Source organism: Stenella coeruleoalba, assembly GCF_951394435.1.
Source record: "Stenella coeruleoalba genome assembly, chromosome: 20".
Classification (NCBI taxonomy): domain Eukaryota; kingdom Metazoa; phylum Chordata; class Mammalia; order Artiodactyla; family Delphinidae; genus Stenella; species Stenella coeruleoalba.
In genome coordinates, this window is record NC_137166.1 from 14,870,754 (window position 1) to 14,885,792 (window position 15,039).

Sequence of the window (15,039 nt, forward strand, 5' to 3'; positions counted from 1 at the left end):
TCTTTCAGTTTATTCCAATTGTCAGTGTTTTTACTGCAACTTTTGAGAGTTCTGCAGGAAGTTTCTGACAAAAATGAAAGTCTTTGGCAAGTGTCTGAGGAAGTAGACAACAGAGGGAGATTTCCCTCCCCAACGAACATAATAGTCACTTACGGAGAAGTTATAAAACCTCCTTCTAAATAAAATATTTATGAATTTGAAAGGGAAATCCCCATTGGAATCTGGAGAGGTTGCATAACGTTAAAAGCACATGCAAATGAGAACACAGAGAAGTAGATAAAACAGAAGCTTGAAAATTGCACATTCCTATATTTGGCCAGCTAGAAAACTTCTGAAAAATAGTTTAATACCAGGAACCAACACGTTTCTAGGGAAAGCTAAATCTGCTAAGGATTTCTATAATTTCAATGTATGCTTGAGAATAGTTGTTGTTTCTGCCATTGGATCTAAAGATAAAAGTTCCAGGGGCTTCCCTGGTGGCACAGTGGTTAAGAATCCACCTGCCAGTGCAGGGGACACGGGTTCGAGCCCTGGTCCAGGAAGATCCCACATGCTGTGGAGCAGCTAAACCCGTGCGCCACAACTCCTGAAGCCCTGGCGCCTAGAGCCCGTGCTCTGCAACAAGAGAAGCCACCACAATGAGAAGCCCACGCACCGCAATGAAGAGTAGCCCCCGCTCACTGCAACTAGAGAAAGCCCGCGCGCAACAGCAAAGACCCAATGCAGACAAAAATAAATAAATAATAATAAAATTAAAAATAATAATAATATAAAGACAAAAGTTCCTTTCCTAAAATGACACCTTGGCATGCTAAAGCATACAAGCAGGAAGACATGACAGTATGAAAAAAGCCACCTACTCCTCTTATGACACACATGGTTTCCCAAGTTAACAGCACTTCTCTCTGGTTTGATCCCTTAATGTCAAAAAAAGTTGGGATAGTTGTCTGAGCTTACCCTGCCTGTACTACATGTCTAGAAAAATCGCCAACTAGGAACTAAGCAAACATAGAGCTGGTTTGAAACTCCTGCTTGCTTTTAGGCAGAGTAACTAGCATGGCAGGGTTTTGTCCTTGTTATTTTCTGTCCAGCAGAGTAGCTCAAGCTCTCTCATCACACAAATTCAACCTACACACATCAAAGAAATTTAATAGGAATCCAGGGAAATGGAAGAGGTGGACAAAGCAGCCTAAAGTTTAATTTTTCAGTCCCCAAATGTCCCAAATACCTTTAAAAAAATCTCTTTTCACTGCATCAGTTCTTAAAATTCTGTGGAAATTTAAGAAAAAAAAGCTGTGAAAGAAATGAAGGATTTTCAGATGAGACTAAAAAAAGCCAATAGGCAAAATAGATGAGAATAGAAACGAGGAAATGAGAGCAAAAGAATTAGCAAGGGAAGTCTCCCATTTGGGGATTTCTTTGTGAAATTTCATTCAACGACTATTTATTGAGCCAATTACAGTTTTTTAAACCCTAGGTTGACTTAAAAAACTTTAATAGGGAATTGTCCACATTCCAGAGAATAATACAGATTTTTAGAGAAGTGAGGTAACTTTGGGTTATTTAAGTATCTTAAATTTAAAACTGTATTAGTTTACTTGTCACTAACATTCCTGTCAAACTGTCACTATGGGGCTTCCTACCATCAATATGTACAACCAAAGAAATGCGGATGGCTTGGAGTAAAGAGTTCTAGAAGAGGATACAGAAGATATGACCCACCCTTTTGGGACTGCAGCACCAAACCAGGAAGTCACCAGTGCTTCACCAATCAGAACATCCTTTTTTAAAAAAATTAGACACACCTTTGCACCAAGTGATTATGTTAATGTCTGGTAGCCAAAAAACTTTTTGTTTGCATCTACCAGTGTCTGCTCTTTCAACTTTGCCTGAAAACCAGCTCTCTGAGGGTGTATCTTGATCTGGGAGAAACTGATTATCCTTGAATACACCTGGATGGTCTCTATCTTGGCAGTTTTAATGCCGGTTTAGTGAGCTAAGCAATGAACTAGAAACCATTCTGCCAGTTAGTACTAAAATGGGGCCACTGAGCGACCACAGGACTTCCTTCTTGGACAAACTGAGAAGACAACTGTTATGAATAATATTAATATTCACAAAGCAAAGTTCCCTGTTGATTTAGATGGCTACAAATCAGTAGTGTCACTATATTTTACCCACTGGTGCAAGGTGCGTGTGTCTGTGTAGTGTTCAATAATTTTGATAATTCTCTGTTCCCACCCAAGTGAGAAAATATCAAAGTTGAGGTCTAAGGGTTCTCTAGAAAGAATCTTAGAGATCATATACTTTATTTGTATTTTAACTTACTCATTTTATTATTTCTAAGGTAATAGTCTCCTTAAAAAATCCAAACAGTAACATAAGTCCCTTTTGTTCCTCTTGGCCACCACCCAATTCCACTTTCCTCTCCCGAGATAACAAATGTTAGCTAGTTGTTACATATCCTTCCACTCCTTTTCTCTACAAATACATAAATATATGCAACTGTAATATTACATGTCTTTTAACAACAAATATGTGATCTCACACTGTATATATGTGCTTATTTTTTCACTTAAAATGTTTTGAGAGCTCTCCTATCTACATTTCACCCCCACTCCTTCATTCAGTTCAAGTTCCTCATTTCACAGAAGTGGAAACCCAAGTATAAAGTAGTAAAACGATTTTCCAAAGGCTGGATAGCTAGAGCCCAGCCAGTAGTACTTTCAAAATCAAACAAAAATCAATGATTATTTATTGAACAAAGTTTGCAGAAACTGAAAAGGGAAAAATCTGCTCAGAATCCAATTTCTCCAATAGTTAAAGTTACTTTTTTCTCAGTTCAGTTTTTGTCTGTATGCAGAACTACTTTTTTACATAGTTGTAATCAAAGCATAAATTCAATTGGTGTTCATTTTTTTTTCACTTAGTTTTTTTTTTTTTTTTTCTCTTCTATTTTGGCTGAGCTGTGGGGCTTGCAGGGACGTGGAATTTTAGTTCCCTGGTCAGGGACTGAACCCGGGACCAGCAGTGAAAGCGCCGGGTCCTAACCACTGGACCACCAGGGAATTCTCTTTTTTCATTTAAGTTAATCAGATGTTCATATTACTATAAAGTCAGCTAGTTTATTGGCAATGAATGGTGACCTCATAGTTCATCAAGTAGTCAAGCCCTCTTCCCTCTAAACTAAGCTGCTTCCCACTGTACTAATCCCCATCCTCTCATTCCTCACAGACTTTCAAGACATTAGCTTCACTTTCCCCTAGGTCCTGGTTCCGGCCCATTCTCATCCCCCTCAGAGCCATTTCTCAACTCTTAAAGAGCTCCATCTCCATCCTGGGTCTCTAGGGGGATCTCATTACCCTCCTGGGCCGGGGTCGCCTCGGAGCTCTCCGAGGTTCCCCAATGAAGTCTTCACAAAGTCAGGTCCCGAAGTCCAGGAAATGATGGCCACGCCTCAGGGCTGTGTTTGGGAACCCCCAGAATTTACTGGAGTAGACAGATATCAGGGTCCTTGTGGGGTCAGGGTGAAGGGGCCGGGCCCAGTCCTATTTACGTGACCCGGCCCCAGGGAGAGGAGTTCGTTTTCCCACCAGAGGGGGGCGCTGGGGGCGACGGTCGGACAGCCTGCACAGTCCTCTCCCGGGTACTCCTGGGCGTCGCTCTCCGGCCCAGGGCCGTGACGCAATCTCCCCGCGCCGGGGGCGGTACGCGCTTGACACCATCTTCGGGCGCCCGTCTTGGGGGGCGTTGGGTGTGGGGCGGCTCCGGGGCCGGGGATGGCGGCGGCCGCCGTTGCGGCGTCTCCGGGACCAGCGGGAGGAGCCCGGGGAGCGCCGTGAGATGGGCCGGTGAGTGTCGCCGGGAATGGAGGACGCCGAGTCGGCCTCACTGGGGCCAAGCAGGCCTGGGCTCGGAGCTCTGGAGGAAGTGGCCCCCCAGAGCCCGTTGCCCCGCGGACCGAGGGAGCGAAAGAGGCCGCGCCTAGACCCCCGATCTCTTCTCACCGGCCCGGCCCAGAGAGAGGCCTCAGGTTCCTGCTCCCCCGCGACTGTGTCCTAGCGGGGCGGGGTGTCCGAGTCCTCGGGGCGGGAAGGGGCCCCCAAACAAGGAAGCAGCGCCTGCGGGGCCTCGCCCTTATCCCTCTGCTTGAAAGGTCGACCCCCCACTCTCTAAATGCAGAGTTTCCAATTTCGGGCCCTACCCCTTTTGGGGCAAGGATTGCGGGATCAAGGGAAGCCATAACCCCTGTCTCTTCTAAGCTCCTGTCTTTCTGGCGGGCTCACCTCTCGCCCTCAGCGAATTCGAGTCCGAGGCTGGGTTCACCCTCTTGATTCCGGGCTGTGCTGCCAGCGCTGGCAGCTCTCCGGAATGGTCCTCCTTTCCCGTTAGCTCGGTTGGGGTCACAAGCTGCGTCTTCCCCTGGAGAAATCCTCACTGAGCCTCTTCAGAGGCCGAAGTTTCAGATTCCGAAATGTGTTTTGCGTTGTGGGAACTTAGTGCACAGGCTTGGCTCTTTGTTATTCCTGCAGACCTTTTGCCTCTTTCAGTCCTTTTATTAGCCTGTGTTTGGCTAACCCCTCTGTGACCTAGAGGCAGGTTTTCTTTAATGCTTTAGTTGTGAGAAGCAAGTATCATTCTGAAATTGAAGTTGTGACCCCATTTTCAGTTGGGAATGAGAGAGAAATCTAACTGCTTTTCAGTCACTGGAACTGCTGGCAAAGAAGGGATGCAAGACTTGTGCCCACTGTGTGAATTTGTGTTTATGGAACCAAGAATTTGTCTTTCCACCTTGTTTTCCTATCTTGTCACTTTTTTCTTTTTGTACATCTGCACCTTGCTGATCTTAAGAGGGAAGTGTCTTCAGTTTGGTTTGAGGCGTGCAGTGTTCTTTAGGACTTGGACAGCGCAGTGGGTAGTAGTTTCTCTGAGTACTGGTCAGTAGTACTTTCTCTGTTTTTAGAGATTAAGGCTCTGTTCTTCAGTGCTTAACGTTTCTGGCATGTGTAGATTCAGATATTGACAGTTTAGCATGAGTTTTGTTTCCCACTGGTAGGCTACATGAGGACAAAGGGAATGTTTTCAGTTACTGTCACACCTGATTCAGCACGTGGTACAAAGTTGTCACTTAGAAAATTTTACACACACACACACACACACACACACACACACAGAGGAGCCTGTTTTTTTACCCTGGAAATCTGCTAATAAGGCTTCCCTTTGAGTGGCTCCCCCTTGACCTCTTTTTCTGCCCCAGAAACATAAATAATTGTTCTTTTTCCTCTAGTGCCTCTTATCTCATTTAAATAACCTCCACATCTGTGTTTTCATCAGCCCTGAATAAAAGTGAAATCCGTGAGGCTGATTTTTCCTGCTTCCCTTTGTTCACATGGGGACAATGTTGAGTCTTCCACGTTTATTTGTACATTTACCTGAAATTGGGATTGGAAGTAAATTTAACCTTTGGGGAATAGGTACAGGTAGAGAATGAAGAATATGATGTTAAGGAAAACAATGACGTTTGACACATGGAAATTTTTTTCCAGAGATGTTGTCCTACAAATTAGAATTTAATGTGTTGTTACCTCTGGAGAAGAGTAGGAGGCAGGGCCTCCTGGACTTTAATGTCTTTGTGGTTTTGGAATTACCTTTCTTGATGATCCTGGGGAGGATCAGAGGCTAGGTTCCTGCTTACTCTATTCCTATTTCTGTCTCCTAGGCTCCCAAGCCAGTGGGGAGGACACTGCTTCTTATTACAGCTGCTCAGAAGCACCACTGGAAGCTCAGGTAATACAGGCGCTTTGGATACCTTGTTGTGGAAAAACATCTGGAATTCAGCAGTGGAAAAACAGAACAGAGTGTAATATCATAGAAATCTCATTTCAGATCCGAAGAACTGAAGCCTGATAGGAAGAAATAGGTGAAAAATTTCGTATGTGTTGAAATGTTCAGACCAGAAAGATACTTTATGAAAATGGACAAAAGCATGTGTGAAAGGTGATAGAGAAAGGGGAGAGAGAACTTTCTTATGAATCATATAGACCTGAGATAGCAATAAACAGGCATGTTTGGAGGAATAGAACCAGAATTTTAAGAAGTGGTGCCTAGAGCAGACCTACAATGGAAAAGGAGCCATTGGCAAAAGAAAAAAGAAAGGGAATGCATGAAGAAGGCCAATTGATGGTGGTCAATGGGAAGAAAAGAAGTCTTGCCAAACTAGGGAACACAAAGTCTATGGAAGGTCAGAAGAGTTTTGTTGCCCTTTGGAGAGGAGAAATAAATAAACTGTAGAAAACACCAGTACAACCACCTCCCCATAGGGCCCAAGTTTGAATGTAGTATTTCATGGGGTGAAGAAGATACTTTCATAACATGTTTAGGGAACAACGTTTTAAAAAAAAAAACAAGACGTGCAGCCCTCAGGACCTATTGACTGACCCCTGGGTCCTTGGGGTAGTGGTGATATGAGGCAAAGGAGGATGAGAGTTTAGGCAGGCCTGGGGTGGGGGGGATGGGGATAGGTGAGATAATAACCCAAATTAGGCTGGGGAAAGGAAGCAAGGATGAGATCATATGTTCAGGAAAGAAGATAGCATGGTAGTGTTTGGTGGCAAAAGGAGAAAGTTAGGAAAAGGAGCCAGCAGCAAAGACCACGTGTTCAAATCCCCCTTAAGGGAAAAGGCTTAGAATAGTCAAGGTCCCCATCAGAGAAACAGCTAATCATGAAGCTGTTGGTTTCCCTGGGGTTGTGGAGCCCACAGGTTATTTATGCATTGTTGAATGCTTGTCCTTGTACCTCTTTGTGGTTTCCGTGATTGTTTCTTTCACGTCCTAGGCTGGATGAGCGAGAAGGGTAGCATCTTTGTCTGCTCCTTTCTCATTCCTCTTTTTTTCCAGCAGTCCCCTTTGTTACATCTTCCTCCGTGGACACAGTTCCTGCTCTTTCCTTTGACTTGGTTTACCCCTAGGTTACTTTTCTTTGCCTCTGATTTGTTCCCTAGCAGATGTGGGCGCCCCAGCCAGCAGCAGAGAGGGGTGCAGGGGAGCCACAAAGAAGCCCCTTCTGATGCCCCAAGGAGCAAGCCGACCCCTTCCAGGCTCCAGGAACACCACAAAGCAATATGAAACCTGTTCATGAGAGGAGTCAGGAATGCCTTCCACCAAAGAAACGAGACCTCCCCGTGACCAGCGAGGATATGGGGAGAACTACCAGCTGCTCAACTAACCACACACCCTCCAGTGATGCCTCTGAATGGTCCCGAGGGGTGGTGGTGGCCGGGCAGAGCCAGGCAGGAGCCAGAGTCAGCCTGGGGGGTGATGGAGCTGAGGCCATCACTGGTTTGACGGTGGACCAGTATGGCATGCTGTATAAGGTGGCTGTGCCACCTGCCACCTTCTCCCCAACTGGCCTCCCGTCTGTGGTGAACATGAGCCCCTTGCCCCCCACATTTAATGTAGCGTCTTCACTGATTCAACATCCAGGAATCCACTATCCCCCAATCCACTATGCTCAGCTCCCGTCCACCTCTCTGCAGTTTATTGGGTCTCCTTATAGCCTTCCCTATGCTGTGCCACCTAATTTCCTACCGAGTCCCCTCCTTTCTCCTTCTGCCAACCTCGCCACCTCTCACCTTCCACACTTTGTGCCATATGCCTCACTCCTGGCAGAAGGAGCCACTCCTCCCCCCCAGGCTTCATCCCCGGCCCGTTCATTCAACAAAGCCCCCTCTGCCACCTCCCCACCTGGGCAGTTGCCACATCACTCGAGTACTCAGCCACTGGACCTCGCTCCAGGCCGGATGCCCATTTATTATCAGATGTCCAGGCTGCCTGCTGGGTACACCATGCATGAAACCCCTCCAGCAGGTGCCAGCCCAGTTCTTACCCCTCAGGAGGGCCAGTCTGCTCTGGAAGCAGCCGCTGCCAATGGACAGAGACAACGAGAGCGAAATTTAGTGAGACGGGAAAGCGAAGCCCTCGACTCCCCCAACAGCAAGGGTGAGGGCCAGGGACTGGTGCCAGTGGTAGAATGTGTGGTGGATGGACAGTTGTTTTCAGGTTCTCAGACTGCGCGGGTAGAGGTGGCAGTGCCAGCACACCGAGGGACCCCAGACACCGACCTCGAGGTCCAGCGGGTGGTTGGCGCTTTAGCTTCTCAGGACTATCGTGTGGTGGCAGCTCAGAGGAAGGGTGAGCCCAGCCCCCTCAACCTGTCCCATCATAACCCCGACCATCAGGGTGAGGGGCGAGGGTCAGCCAGGAACGCAGCAGAGATGGCCGAGAAAAATCAGGCCCGAGGGTTCTACCCTCAATCCCATCAGGAGCCCCTGAAACATAGACCTTTACCCAAAGCAATGGTTGTAGCCAATGGCAACCTGGTGCCCACTGGAACTGACCCAGGCCTGCTACCCATGGGCTCGGAGATCCTGGTGGCGTCAAGTTTGGACATGCAGGCCAGAGCCGCCTTCCCAGACAAGGAGTCAACGCCACCCCCCTTTACCTCTTCCCACTTGCCCTCCCATTTCATGAAAGGCGCCATCATCCAGCTGGCTACAGGGGAGCTGAAGCGGGTGGAGGACCTCCAGACCCAGGATTTTGTGCGCAGTGCCGAAGTGAGCGGGGGGCTGAAGATTGACTCTAGCACAGTCGTGGACATTCAGGAGAGCCAGTGGCCTGGATTTGTCATGCTGCATTTCGTGGTGGGTGAGCAGCAGAGCAAAGTGAGCATCGAGGTGCCCCCCGAGCACCCCTTCTTTGTATATGGCCAGGGTTGGTCCTCCTGCAGCCCTGGGCGGACTGCACAGCTCTTCTCTCTGCCCTGCCATCGGCTACAGGTGGGAGATGTCTGCATCTCTATCAGTTTACAGAGCTTGAACAGTCACTCAGTTTCTCAGTCCAGCTGTGCTCCCCCAGGCCAGCTGGCTCCTCCCCGAGAAAGGCCTGAGAGGACAGTCTTGGGACCCCGAGAGCAATGTGACAGTGATGGGAAAAGCCAGCCGTTAGGCGAGGGCTCCCGAATGGTAGAGCCCTTGCAGCCAGAGCCTGGTGCTCAGGCCTGCTGGCCAGCCCCGAGCTTCCAAAGATACGGCATGCAAGGGGAGGAGGCACGGGCTGCGCTGCTCCGTCCCTCTTTCATTCCACAGGAGGTAAAGCTGTCCATTGAAGGGCGTTCCAATGCAGGAAAATGAACCTCTCCCAGACCTGGACTGGGATGCTACCCCAGAGCTGGGCCTCACCGTGAGCAAGCAGAGGATTTGCACATGCCGAGCAGGGGATGGCTCTCTTGGCAGTGAGGTTAGTGGGGAAGAGAAGGCGTGAAGGCAGCCTCCCAAGGCATGGTCTGTTGCCCATTACCCCATGGCATCTTTTCAGAACAGCCCCAGAGGGTGCTGTGATGGGGAGCAGCAGGCCCGGGCCAAGGAAGGAAGGGGGTGCACGCAGGATAAGAAACATTCCAAATATCAGGGCCTCCCTGTTCTTTCCTCCTCATCCCTAGCTCCTGCAAGGAGAGAGTCAGGCTTTGGGAGCAGGTGCAGAGGGAGGGAGCAAAGAAAGAGCCAAAAATGATGATCCACAGCTTATAGTAGCAGTTCAGCTATCTGAAGTTTTTTTTTTTTTTTTTTTTTCCTTTCTTTTTTGTGATGGGAGGGCAGGAGGCCCCATGCTTGGAAATAAGAGGGTTCCCACCCAGAACTCTTCTTTTGAGAGCTGTGCACTTTAAAGGGTAGTTTTGTTACAGATGTCTAAGGCTGGGTGTGCAGGGGACTCTGCTTGATCCTCTGCTTCAGCCCTTTCCCATCTCTCCCCATCATTCCTCCCACAAGGCTTCTAGCATTAGGAGAGAGAAGCCGCTCCAGGGTTCAGAGTGAAGTACTGCCTTGGCGGGGACCCAGTCACGGGACTTTGGGAGAAAGACCCGATGGCCAGACTGACCGGGCTGTAGGCAGGGCTTCTGGAAAGGTAGCTGACCTAACAAGGCTCCTCCTACTCAGCATGCCAGACCCACTTTGAAATTGTACTGAATCTCTAGTTGGTAATGGTGACTTTTGAAAGAACCAGTGGACCCTTTTCCCTGGGCCCCTACACCCGATCCTCTGTCTGTCTATGTTGTGCCTAAGTGCCTGCACTGCCCCCACCCTTCCGCTGACCTAACCTGTCTGCATGGTGTCTTGACCTGGGCCTATTTGTAGCTGCACTGCCTTTCCCCTTCTGCAAAACTGGTTTTGTCCACTCTGACCAAGACCTCTAGTTTTTGGTGTGTAGGGGTCTCTCTGGTTTCCCTTTCAGTTCTATTCTCTATTTTTAAAAACTCAGAATCATGTCCTCTCCTCTTCTGCAGCTGAACCAGTTGGTGGAGAAACGAATGGAATTATGCCCCGGGTTGGGACCAGTACAGCTGGCTGGGCAGTGCCCATCCTTGCGCTTTTAGAGTCCCTCCCATCTTACTCCACTCCTCCCAGCATTCAGGCTTCTCCAGGCTGTCTCCTCCCATAGCCAGCTCTAAGGTTTTGGGATACTCTTTTTTTTTTTTTAAATTTTGGCCACACCATGTGGCATGTGGGATCTTAGTTCCCCGACCAGGGAGTGAACCTGGGCCCTCAGCAGTGAAAGCGCAGAGTCCTAACCACTGGACTGCCAGGGAATTCCCTAGAATAGTCTTGATAATGTTTCAATACCTGAAAAGTCTCCTAGATTCCATTTCATGGTGGAGTATTCCTCTGCCAGGAGTATTTTCAATCTTAGTTGCGTTTGCCCCCTGTGTCTTAAGCCCACTTTTTCTTCACGACTTTCAGCATCACCTCGGACTGTGGGATTCCAGTGGGTGTTGAGAATTAGGCTTCCCCCATCAGCTTTCAGGTGGGTGGGTGGGTTTTTTGTTTGTTTTTTTGGGGGTCTTTAGACTCTTGAACAACTCAGGGTATTGTCCACTCAGCTCTCTTATGAGGCTTCTCCTGGGGTATGACCCTGGCATTTCCTTTCAAGATGGACTGGCCAAGGCCTAGCCTGTTGTCAGGAGTCCCAAACCTCTGAGGTCTGATATCTGCTCTGTCAGAGACTTTAGGCAAGTCTTGTGACCTTTCGCTCTTTCACTTCCTCCCCAGCTGCCAAATGGGGATAAATAATCTTACCTACCTCCTAGGGGGAGGGGGAGTTCTGAGAATGGAGTCCTTCTTAGTGTTCAGGTGCTAAAGGTGGTTCTCCTGGGGGAACAAAGTGACTGAGACTGGCTTGTTCGCTGCAAGCCCTACACTCCACTGTTTCATTCCTTGAGAGCAGTTACCTGGTCAGTCAGCTTTTGGAGCCCCGTCCAGAGGAAGCTGCTGACCTGACCACAAGTATGTAAGTCTCCAGTTCACCTCAGAACCAAATACCAACCGTGTCTGGTGAACACTCAACCTTGTACACATTTGGGATCATGTCTTTTCCCTTCTCTGTCCCCTTATCTCTCTGAATGCTGCTTTCTCTGGCTTGTTTCCCACAGTTGGGGGCCTGTGGGGCTGAGTCTCGAGGAATCCTCTCAGAGGACGGCCCTCGGAGAAGGCCTTGTTTCTGGCTGTTCCATGAGCAACTCATTCCTAGTTTCTCATGCATGGGTTTCTCAGAAACATCCTTCCTCATTAGGAAGGCTCATCAACTGAATATAGCGACAGGCACACAGTGGACACTAAAGAAATATCCACCAAGGGCACCAACCGAGCTTCCTCCTTATGGGAACAAACCTATATCTAACCAGATAGAGGCCAAGTAGTGTAAATACAAGAAACCCTCACTGCCCAGCCTGATAACTTCCCCTTAATCATGGAAAGAGAAAATCTTGTGCACCTTGGCGAGTTGGGCCCTGAACTTTCTGCTGCTGTTCCTCTTCTGTCTCTTGCTGGTGAAGCAGCACCAGCACTTCCTATAATACTGTGCCATGCGTATGTAATATATTAATACTTGACTTTGTTGCGCTGCAGAGGTGTCTTCTCCCAGGGGAAGAAGCTCTGCTCTAAATCTTGGTCAGAGCTGAGGTATTCCCCTTACCTTTTCCCTCTGTTTCAGTCTTTTCTTCCAGGCATGAGGAATGAGAGTAAGCTATGGTGTGTCCATTCGTCCTTTTAAAGATTTCATAAGTGTTATTATAAGAGATGTAAGAGCAGTTTTGAGACAGCATTTTGGAGGGAAGCTGTCAGCTTTTGGGGGAATGGGCAGTTAAAGAAGGCCAATGTCATTAGTAGGACAGTCCCAGAGCTTAGGGGTAGAAAGGAAGATGGCTAACTCTGGCATTAAATAGAAATGCCTATACCAGTTTGGGAGTAGGGGAACCAGGTGAAGGACGGTAATACATCCAAGTCTTGGATCATCATTCCTATCAAGATTAGTGTACACAGAGGAGGGGGAGTGGCATGGGGGAAGGGGAGACTGGGAGGTCAGAGCTGAGCACTCGTACCCAAGGGGGAGGGACCCCAGTAGATCTGGACTGACCCTTCTACACTCTTGGTCCCAGTTGGTCTGTGCTGCTTTGCCACTGCTGCTGTCTATTCACTGTCCTGCTTGCTGCCCTTGATAGCTCTCTGTCTTTCTGTGTCTTTGGCCATATAGGTGAAATCCAGGCATCCTGTCCATCCTTACATGTGCAAGGGTTACTTTATAACAAAGTCATCTTGAGTAGGGATAGTATGAAATGCTGCTGGTGGGCTGGTGAATCCAAAGGGATATGGCTTCAGTGCTTGTTGGGAGCCCTTTGGCTCCAAATATCTGACTCTCTTGAGGGAGAGACAAGCAGGTCCTATAAGTGGGTGTTTTCTTTGTATTAACTGCTTTCCTTTATGATATCTTGTGTCCTGTTTTAAAAATTAAATGATGGGGAACCAGATTAGGGCCTGTGTCAGCATCCCAGGGAGGTTCATCTGGCTCCAGTTAAATGGATTCTGGGGTTGGGGGAGCGTTTGAAGTTTGAAATAGACCCTCAGGTGGGGTTTAGTTTTATTTTTACCACTGGGCGCCATAGAAGATGCACAGGGTGGTGGTATGATTTAAACCTGCAACAAGCAGGCATGTTGAAGAGTTGAGTGATCACACTGGAGATAAAGGGTGGACGTGGGTTCACTGGGCAAGGGCTTGGGTCCATTGGAGTAAAGATAACCAGATTGGTTGAATTGGCCATGGGAGATTAAGTCACAGTCTTAAAAACAAAGCAAATAGGGCAGAGGCCAAGTTTTAGGGAGATTTCTTGGCCTCCTAGGGCTAAGTTTACTAAACCACACTGAAGCTACAATACTTTCCAGATGGGAAAAAGTGTACACTACAGTTGAAGAGCTGAACCGTGTTAGGTTGGATGTTGACCAGGAACCTGTTAGCCCTTTGCCGGGAAGCCTTCACCCTCCAGCATCCCTGGGAGAGGGAAGGCCTCCCACATTATGCAATAATAAAATAAGCATCTGGGTCCTTGCAGCTGTCAGTTGCTCTTTCAACTCTAGGATCCATCTTTGGGCCAGAATCCTGGTCTGGGCCTAGGATGACACTGGCCCTTGAGATGCTAGAGTTGACTGCACTCTCTCCTTACCTGCAGACTATGCACAGTGCCTGGGGCGGAAGGAGGAGAGGTGGTGCGGTTTACCCTGCTGAGCCTCCCCAGCAGGAACAGTAGTAATAAATGCACTTTTCACACTAAGGTTTCTTTATTCGTTCTCCTGTTAAGCCTAGATCCTCCCCTGGTAGACTGCAAATTCAAAGTCTGTGTGATCCCCAAGCCATTCTGCTGCAAATGCCCAGCAGTGAAGATGGCCTCAAACTGGGTTCCTGTCTGCAGTGTGTGTGGCGGCAGCCCATGTGCCTTTACCTATTGTCAAACTTTCAAGCATTTATTTCTGTCTTTATGACTGTCATGGGGACTGAGGTTCTTCAGAGAGAGAGAGAGCGCGAGTGTGAACAAGCTGATGACACAGTGGTTTTACACCCACTCCCCAGACAGGGAGTATGCACATAGTTGTGAGCTGTGAGTGGTTAGTGCATTGCTGATGTTGCTGAAGGCAGGGTTCATCCCTCATTTGCGTGACACTCGCATTCAGGAGAAGCTTGTGTCGGGGAAGAGACTCGTGGCAAACTTGAAGTATTAAAAATAAGGCTGTCCCCTACAACCTTCCTAGTCACACACAGGATCCCTGTAGCCAAAACAGTATATGTTCCAGCTGCAGAGAGCAGACTGCTCTCAGCTTGCACAGCACCTTAGGGGAGGGAAGAATATATGGATAGGGAATGGGGTGGAGAAAGGATGGAAATGTTGTCATCCAGGTGGCTTTAGGGTCCTCAGGAGTAGTAGAGAAGGACGGCACTGGGGAGGTCTGATGGATGGATCTGATTTGTGTAGGAGTTCCCTGTAGATAAATTACTGATCCCCCAACTACTATCCCCAGTATGTAATGGCTAAATTAATATGTAATCAACTGCATTGTATCTAAAGCCTTAGAACTAGTCAGGTGCTCCCCCCACCCGATACCATTTCTTACCCTCTAATCCTACCTGATCTTTAACAAAGCATTAATAATTCTAAGGATAATCTCTATTTTGTTGTGCTTTTTTGTAACTGTTTTAAATAAATCAATTTGTACTGTATATTTGTACTTTTGTGAGATCCTTTTTGCTGTTTTACCATTTTAAGTCTCTGTACTTGGCTACACACAGATTGTATTTTTATTGTTAATGCTCTTCTTATGGATACCTGCATTTAACTTGTGGACTATGTAAACACAATATATATCAATATCTATATATCTATATATCTATCTATATAAACTACTAGCTTTTCCTTTTGGTGTTTGCGCCTTCTTCGTATCCCAGCCTTAGATGGTGGCCATGGGGTGGGGGATAGAAGGCCTATGCGGCAGAGCTTGAAATAGAGAGCAAATCGTGCCCATCTTCATGTGGCGGGCTGGGGGCAGATTGCACGAGCTAGTCCTGAAGCATGGTCTGTGTGTTCTGTTGTGTGTGTTTCAGGGACCCAGAAATCTACCTGTAGACTCAGATACTGTTCTAGCACAATCAGTCACAAGGACCTGT

The 15,039-nt window shown here is 47.9% G+C and overlaps 1 protein-coding gene across 2 annotated transcripts; it reads left to right on the forward strand.

Annotated features, from left to right (window-relative positions):
- The first annotated feature begins 3,728 nt into the window (after nt 1-3,728).
- Nucleotides 3,729-14,778, forward strand: ATXN1L (ataxin 1 like). 2 transcript variants are annotated; one of them, XM_079908163.1, is made up of 3 exons: nt 3,729-3,851; nt 5,720-5,787; nt 7,002-14,778. In XM_079908163.1, the coding sequence occupies exon 3, from the start codon at nt 7,122-7,124 to the stop codon at nt 9,186-9,188; it is 2,067 nt and encodes a 688-aa protein (XP_079764289.1). In that variant the 5' UTR covers nt 3,729-3,851; nt 5,720-5,787; nt 7,002-7,121; the 3' UTR covers nt 9,189-14,778. The 2 variants fall into 2 exon arrangements, with proteins under 2 accessions (XP_079764289.1, XP_079764288.1); XM_079908162.1 differs by having other exon boundaries at nt 7,005-14,778.
- Nucleotides 14,779-15,039: the final 261 nt, after the last annotated feature.

Bases quoted from the DNA above. Each gene is read 5' to 3' on its own strand.
- ATXN1L (XM_079908163.1), top strand. From the start codon at position 7,122: ATGAAACCTGTTCATGAGAGGAGTCAGGAATGCCTTCCACCAAAGAAA.